This window comes from Pezoporus occidentalis, unplaced genomic scaffold (assembly GCF_034315485.1).
Source record: "Pezoporus occidentalis ecotype Australia unplaced genomic scaffold, CSIRO_AGI_Poc_V1 ctg40, whole genome shotgun sequence".
Lineage (NCBI taxonomy): Eukaryota > Metazoa > Chordata > Aves > Psittaciformes > Psittacidae > Pezoporus > Pezoporus occidentalis.
Window position 1 is genome coordinate 4,009,367 of NW_026915725.1, and position 8,496 is coordinate 4,017,862.

The window sequence follows — 8,496 nt, forward strand, 5'->3', positions numbered from 1 at the left end:
AGCATTCTGCATCTTGCTAATCAGATCACTGGACATGCTCCTGCTGTTTTAGGCCTTTCCTGACTGTTCATGCAACATTTTCAGAGCCTGCCAGCTGCAAGGATATTCTTCCTACCCACAATAGATGGCTTGGTACTCCCTGACTTCAGTGTGTTTCAGTGGGTTCCAGCTTCCATAAATATTGAACTTTTTTTTTTAGTTCCCTAAAGATAAATATGTAAAATTCAAACAAGGTCAGATTTCACCTGCCACAGGAATTTTAAGTCTTACATAGATAGAGCAGAGATAGTAACTTTAAGAAACTCCTTGAACAGTGATTTTACGTTAAACCTCTGCATACGTAACCTGGTTTTACTAATTCAAAGCTGTTATGTTTTGTTTTGTGTTTAGTTTTGTTGTTCGTTTGTTGGGTTTTTTTTTAAGTGGTCTTTAAAACCACTATTCCGTTCAACTACATTTTCAGCTAAAAGAACCATGAGAAGAGAAAGAGCTAAACAATCTTGTTGGGTTTGAGTAAATGATTATATAAATCAAAGGGTTTACATCTAGCAAGTGATCTTTGCTCTTCTGCTTATGTGTGTGCATTATCCTGATGGCAGGAACTCTTCCCTTTAATACTCTGCCATAAGAGTATAATCTGCTCAGTTGTCACCATACAATATAATTTGGTTTTTAAGCAGGAACCAACATAAAACTGATTACACAGTCTGTTGAGTCACCAGCAGTGGGAAAACTTGAATAGCTGCCATAAGAACATAAATATTTCCTAGGTGGCTAGAGCCAGCATTCAGAAAATGAGAGTACAGTTTAGCCATTCTCTAGGTGGAAAAACAAAATAACCAAATACATTTAAATCTCCTTAGCCATTCAGTTCACAATCTGAGTACACAGCCTCTTAAAAAAGCTGAATAGGTAAAAGTATTCAAGCCTTCTATTAACTGATCAAAATAACTTAGATTAATATGTCTACCACACAATTCTGACCTGGAAGGTACAATGGTGTCTGAACTCCCAAAAAAAGTTAATGGGATGATAGAGGTGGCTGAACTGTTTGCTTCCTCTGTAACAAACACTTGCAAGTTGATGGTTTTGCTGGCTTTAGGTGTCTGCATAAATTAAATTTTCCCCTCCCTACCAGTTCTTCACAGGATAAGGGTAACTTATTTTATTGCTTATAAGCAAGAATATCTTTCAGGTCTTTGCTACATTCTGATATGGTGTATACTACCAACCAAACAGAAACCCTAGAAACTACAACTACAGTTAGACTGTTGTCTAGTTAGCTAATTTTGATTCTACCCAAGAGTTTGCTATATATTTTATTCCATAGTATTTATCTCTTATCTGCTACTTGATGAGAACAGCTGTTATTATTTTAAAAATACTGTTTCACATCTTACATACTTGAAATAGAGCTTGTGTTTATAAAAAGGGTTTGGTAGTTAACTCAAATTTTTATGCCAGTATCATCTTAAATCAACATTTATTTAAGAGCAACCTTATTTTCAGCAGCAAGGTACACACAGCAGGATGTGCTCAAGTGCTATATGCAAGCAAAAAATTAAGTTAGAAGCACATTGCATAAAGTTTCCTAATTATAGACCATGATGAAAATTGTCAGCTGTGGAATGAGAACAGTGAGGTTTTTGCTGATTTTTTTCCTTTTTTTTTTTTTTTAATTCTGTGCTATTTTAATTTTTCTGATTTCTAAGCAAGTTTTCCACATTTAAATCACCAATTTACATTAATCATTCTATGGAACTTTGGTAGCTTATGTAATGAACAGGAGGTATTGCTTGCTTCAGAACAGTACAGATTTCCACACTTTCAGATAATCATAGGTTAGGAATGAGATTAAAAACACTTAGTCTAATCAGTCTCACAACAATACTTTCATCCTTCATAAGGTCATATTCTTGTACATTCCCCAACATCGCATGCCTGCCTTCAGGTGCTTGTCCTCCTGTTGAGGCACATCTTGCACACAGGAGAGGTGAGAACGAGTGGGTAGAGATAAAAAGAATAATGGAAAATGTGGAGAAGAGAATTGCACAGTTTTGTGAGATTATTTCAACAAGCTCACATCTTTACTGCATTATTAGAGGTCTCCATCAAATTCTTTCCCTCCTTCCTTGCTTTCTTGTAAACAAGCCTTTTAACAGCTTTGGAAAGCAGGAGAGTGCTTGCTGTAGCTAAAAAAGTTGGCTCAAATTAGCTAAAAATTTATGAAGAAAACCATGTGTTACAGAAGGAACAAAACAGGTTTTGGAAAGCAGAATTAAACTTGGCAGCTGGAAAAGTATAAGGGACATATTTTGTCTGAGAACAAAAGCATGTTCTGGTTTTGGCTGGGATAGAGTTAATTTTCTTCCTAGTAGCTGGCATTTTGGCTTTAGTCTAAGAACAATGCTGATAACACACCAATGTTTTATTTGCTAAGTAGCTCTTGCCCTGATCAAGGGCTTTTCAGTCTTATGCTCTGCCAGTGAGGAGGGGCACAAGAAGCCAGGAGGAAGCAGAGTCAGGACACCTGACCCAAACTAGCCAAAGGGGTATTTATACCACAGCACGTCATGCCCAGTATACAAACTGGAAGGAGTTACCCAGGAGGGACCAAGCTGGATATCAGTCAGTGGGTGGTGAGCATGTGGCTGCGTGGTATTTAGTTGCCAGCTGGGTTTAAACCACAACACAGGGACAATTAATTACTTAGTTGAGAGACAGCCTTTGATGCAAAATGGAACTGTAATAAGATTTAGAGGAGCTGGCTCAAAAGAAGCTCTTCCCATCCACAGATACAAAGTAATTTTCTCTCAAAGTATTTGGAGCAGTAATATTAGCTACAGATAAAGATATGCACACTTGGATTCACCAATCCAAGAAGAGATGAAAACAAGTTTCAAAATGGGGATCCAATACTAATTTCTAAACTTTGCAATCATCAAGACAAATTATTGCCCTTTATCTTCCAAACAGGCAAAGGTCACTCAGGCAGATAAACGTTACTGTTAATGACTGATTACTTGGCTCCCCCATGATAACAAAAGTAGCTTTCTGGAATACAATCTGTTTTTTTCCTGGAATTCTGGGTTAATGTAATTACAACCACCTAAAAACCTGGACACAGGTGCTAAGAAAACATGCAGCAGAGTACAACTGAGCTACCAAGAAATTAGTAAATAAGCAATACAGACCCACATAATTTGTAAAAACCCATAGTTCCTTCAAAGGACATGAGGATTCTTACCACTGTCATTCCCACTGTGGTCAGAGTATGGTGGCCCCATACTAGATAGGCCATTTCTTCTTATCCATCCAGGCTGTGAGTTCAAATCACGAAGAGCTTTGCATAGGTCACTTTCAAAGTCACACTTAAAGGAGGAACCTGAAATGAAGCAAAACAAACAATCAAAACCTCAAAAACGAAGCAAAGGGGTAGGTTCTCACCATCACTTGGTATTTAATTAGCACACCAGAAACACTCCAAACAGCTTCCTAAAAAAGTCAGGAGCAGCAGCAATTTTAAATCACAAAAAAGAGAAACAGGGCAGCAGAACAGTGACAAGAGAATGAACATTGAAGAAAAGGGAAAAAAAATACAAACACCCCCCCCAACAAACTAAACCACCCACCACCAGAACAAACCACCAAGTGCGCCCACCCCAAGCCAAACCAAACACAAACTAGTCTGTTTATATTATATCACTATAACATACGCTTTTTTGTTTACAAATACATGTGTAGCTACCTACTTGTAGGAAACTCTAAGCTAGCATAGTTTGTATGCAGAGACTGTTCTTAAAATTATACTGCAGGTATTGGTTGAAGAATTTCAGTACCTCCTTTTTTTATCCAGGGCTCTTGCACAGAAAAACGGACTTGACACTAAGAAATAACCAGCAAAAGCAGCTGAATAGCAGAAATGTTTGGGTTTTTTATTCCACTGCTGTTTTTTTCACCATTTTACAATATGCATTTTTAGGAAATTGGAGTATAAACCTAATTCCAGACACCACCACCACCCACCCCCTCCCATGGCCCCATAGCAGAAAGGCAAAGGCTCTCATCAGCTGACATACAAATTTTACCAGTGCTCCTTGTCTTTACAAAGCCACTGCATTAAAGCAGAAACCACACTGTTCAGAGAAGAGCTGAAACAAGCCCTCAGAATAACATAGTCTTGCCCTTTGCTTTTTCTCTGACCTTGTTTCTTCCAGTGCACATAACATGGTGGGGAAGAACTGCTTCTCTCCCTTGCACATTCCCCTGTAGGGCAGCATAGGTTAGAAAAGAGAGGCAGAACATATCTTTCTGGCACAGGACCCAGTTTGATGCACTTCTTCATTCAGGGAATTTGAGGCAAGTATGGGACCTGATGAAGAATTGCTTACTGGGAGAGAGAGACAGATGTTTGTTTCTGCTCCGCTATTAGCCTTTTTTGCATCACATCCAATCTGAATGAAAGAACTTAGATGTGTCTAAGAGGCTGGACAGCCCCATTCCTTGAATGTCTAAGCAGACACAACTTCATCCAAGAATGGCTAGTGTGTGGGACTGTCTCCACATTTCACACACTGCGTGGAAACTGTAAGTTCACCTGCATTTTCTCTTACACAGCAGAGGAGAATGGGTTAAGTGCCTTTTAATCAGGATTCTAGATAGATGTGAGAGCTACAATACCTTCATGGTCTTCTCAAATTGGTGCATGCTCTGGGCCCCTGCTAATGCTTTTTACTTATTCTATATTATCACAGTTCACTAATCATTTTAAATAAAGTTGCTACTGCAGCATTTATAGTCACGCTATATGACGTTCAATTTCATGGCTTTCATATTCACATCAACTTACTGCAACTATTAATTATAAGGTGAGAGGAGAAAACAGATAATTCACATAACCATTCCAGACTGAAGTTAATGTGCAGATAGGTTGGTTCATCAATCAACTGTTTATTGCGGCTTTTATTTCTTAGCTTTTTAAGTGGCTGAAAAGCATGTCATTTTCTCATCAAAATCAAACACAAATCTGAGGTATATCTGTTTCATATGACATGAAATGCACCAGATCAGTTTCAATATTTCCTCAGGAATTTTCTCATAGCTGAAAAAAATTAAAATCAGTATTTACAAATAGCAAAAACCATGCCGTTTAAAATTAAAAAAAAATAAACAACAAACACACAAACCCAAACCAGAACTTTTTTCCAAGGCAATATTCATTTTCACAGAAAATATAGCTTGAAAGCAGACACTGTAAATTTGCTGAAAGATAGATTTATAAAGACAAAGTCATTGCTTAGTGAGCAAAAGGCCAGAAGGAAGAAATGTGTTCTAGATAGGGAAGTTCTAGATATTCTTTTGCAGAATTTCCTGTGAAGAAAACAAATATTTAAAATAACCACTATGGAAAAATTCCAAGTGGCACAGAAACAGACTACAGTCTAAGGTTCTATTTCAAGTGTGTATGCACATAAAATCTCAGCTTGGGATATTCTGAGAGCAAACTATTTTTAAGAGCACTTAGTTATCATTCATCCCCTGGTGAATATTTTGCAATGGCTGCTCAGAGATTAGAGTTACTGTAGGGTTTATTTTTCTTCTTTTCTAACGCTATGGTAAAGCGCAAGCCAACCACGTATGAAGTCCAAAATGACAATATAAACACACCATTTGAAATTTCAACTTGATATATTTTCACTGCAGAAACTTCCTTAAACCAGAGTACAGCCCAAAGAAAACAGCAGGGACCTGTCATGAGCATGAGACTGGAGAGCTGAAACCCAAGCAGAAAAATAATTTTGCAATGATCCCAAATCAGAGGAGTGGGTGGCAGCAGGATGAATCTTCAATTTGACACCCTGATCTGTATCTTTATGTCTGACAGACAGCTTATCTCCTGGAGTAATCCAGAGCATTACCCAAGCAGCCCCAACATCTACAGCCTGTCACTCAGAGCCTAATTCTACACCTCATGTTCATCCATACTTCAAATAAAACATTATTTGGCATTTAGGTCTTTCACAGAGCTCATAGGCTCATTTTTCTAAACTAGTCTTTGGAGCAACATTTAATTTCTGTACTTCTATAAGAGCATTTATCTATAGCGGCATTCCCTCAACAAACAAGTGTAAAGAGACTCCATAAAAAGTAATGAAAGAACGTATCTCTTGCTGCATATTCTGCAGTCATAACAGAAAACGCTGTCTGGAGAAATGCTCTTTCTAGCAAAATCAAAAATAAGCACATTGAGGATTTCAAGGCTATGCAGTGAAACATAGCATAACCATCTCTTTTGGTAGTAATAAAAATACACATTAATCTGAGACATATTAGTCACACATCAAGGCACTCAACAGGTATAATTTCCAGCCACTGGCACTTAATATATTTTAGTACAGCACAAGAAAGTTATGAGATATACTGATATCCAATACAGCTATTTAAATTTCTTTTTGTCACTTTGCAGACAGGAGAAGTATCCTAGATTTGACTCTAGACTCCTACTACAAACGTATCTGCACCATATTTGGATAAAACATAGAATCAGAAGAAAAACACATGTAGCTGGGCACACAATTGTAATTTGTGGAACCTGGATTTAAGTTACTGCTCTTTCTCACAGATTTCAGCTGAATTCAGTGATCACTAACATGCTCTAATTAGCATTTTTCAGTGTGCACAGATGCATGCAAGCTCACCTAAAGACAACCTACTGAAAGATAAACCTTAAAGCCACCCCCAAATATGGTAGCTTCCTCTGTTGCAGAGTGAGTGCAACAATTCAGGCAAGCTTTAAGGTTAGAATTTTTAAGAAATCTTCTTCGCACTCCAGAACAAAGACTCTCAAAGAGCAAGACTATGTTATGCACTGTAATAATTTTATGCACACAAAATAATTTTCAGCATAATTTTATGTTACAGTATTCTGGAAAAAGTAGATTTCTGACGCAAATTTACTCAGACACTAGCAGTTAAAATTCACTCTCATTGCTCAGGTCTTTCCTTTAAGGGAAACATCAACAACTGCATTCATAGCCTCTGAATGTGACAACGTTTGAACTAGGATTATCATTTCAGGAACTGAAGAATTCCCTCACCCCCCCCCTTTAGACTTAAAAAAAAAATTTGCTGTTGTTGCTTATACTTTGGTCTAGGTATTTTGGATGAAACTTGAGTTTCAGCAGAAAATTTTACCAAAAATTAAGGAAAAAATATAATAATCGTTAAACCTCCATTGAATTTATGTGGGCGAGGATGAGGAAACGCTTGCTTTACTACACCACATCCATATGAAGACTTATAAAACTTGCTCTGTATAGAGATTGAAAATTAAGCAGGAAAAAGCAAAAACAACTGAAGCAGGAAAAAACTGCCTTAAAAAAAAACAAAAACCACAAAAACAATGAACACCAAACAAATGACAAGGAGGGAAGAAAAAAAAAAAAAAAGGAACTTCTCATATCTCATTTGTGATGAAGCCCACCGAGACTTACCTTGTTTCTCATTGCTGATGTCTCCACACTGGTTGTTGATAATACACAGTTCCACAGAAGGAGCAGCGGAGCCATTATAACGTTGGCATTCACTTCCTGTAGATGACTGAGTATCTGTCAGAGCAAAGCAATATAATGTACAGAGTAATATGAATCTGTTCATGAGCTATGTTACTATCCAAGCTTTCAGTTGGAAAAGAATTACTTTAACTGTCTAGTACTGGCCATGAAGAGTCTTTGAAAAAGCTGTGTTTATACACATCTCTCTGAAAGACAGTTTTAGAACCTCACTTTCCAAGTCTGCAGCTTATGGGAAGTATGGCTTATGCAAAGCTGTGACTTTCAACCCAGCATGTTCTTGGATAATATTTAACTGAATTATAACACTGTTTTATGACTAAAATTTTTGGTGCATGCTATGCAAGTCAACTGTATATCATTAACTTACCAATTGGATTTATTGCCCAATCATCTGCAAATAGATAAGAAAACAACAGCAACTAGAGTAGAATTATGAAGTGCCCAACATTCATAAAGATATCTTTTTTCTCATAAGAATTTGGCAAATGCTTACAAAACTTCAGAAGAGTTTGCACATCAAATGAAGAAAACAGCTGAGAAATTCCAAGTTGATTTTTTATCAAAGGGATTGTAAGTGACTGATCTATGGAGTTTGAATTTTCAGAGCCTGTAGACATATGATGCTGATAATTGAAAGTGGTATCTATTTGCTATTTACTTGGCCTACAACTATAAATAATAACTGAAATAGAGTACCCAGCTGTTAATGGAATCATATCTGCAATCACAATTTGCATAAATGCATGAAAGGACTGGCTATTAATGATTACTTTTCAAATTACTAGATTGCTTTATTTTCTGGGAAAATAAAAAAAAAACCTTTTGTGTGATACTATTAGGGTTTCCCAAGTACAGGAAAGGGGGGTTGTGAGGGGGCAGGAAGAGAGATACCTAGATACCTAGGTATCTGAATACTTATGAA

The 8,496-nt window shown here is 37.1% G+C and overlaps 1 protein-coding gene across 1 annotated transcript in view; it reads right to left on the reverse strand.

The window, feature by feature from the left end:
• MALRD1 (MAM and LDL receptor class A domain containing 1) overlaps positions 1-7,888 on the reverse strand; it is a 245,916-nt gene extending 238,028 nt beyond the window's left edge. The window contains exons 1-2 of the mRNA XM_062633694.1: positions 7,494-7,888; positions 3,248-3,385 (exon numbers count right to left, since the gene is read on the reverse strand). Coding sequence (XP_062489678.1) covers positions 3,248-3,385; positions 7,494-7,656 — 301 coding nt within the window. The 5' untranslated portion in view covers positions 7,657-7,888. The remainder of the gene's footprint in view (positions 1-3,247; positions 3,386-7,493) is intronic.
• Positions 7,889-8,496: the final 608 nt, after the last annotated feature.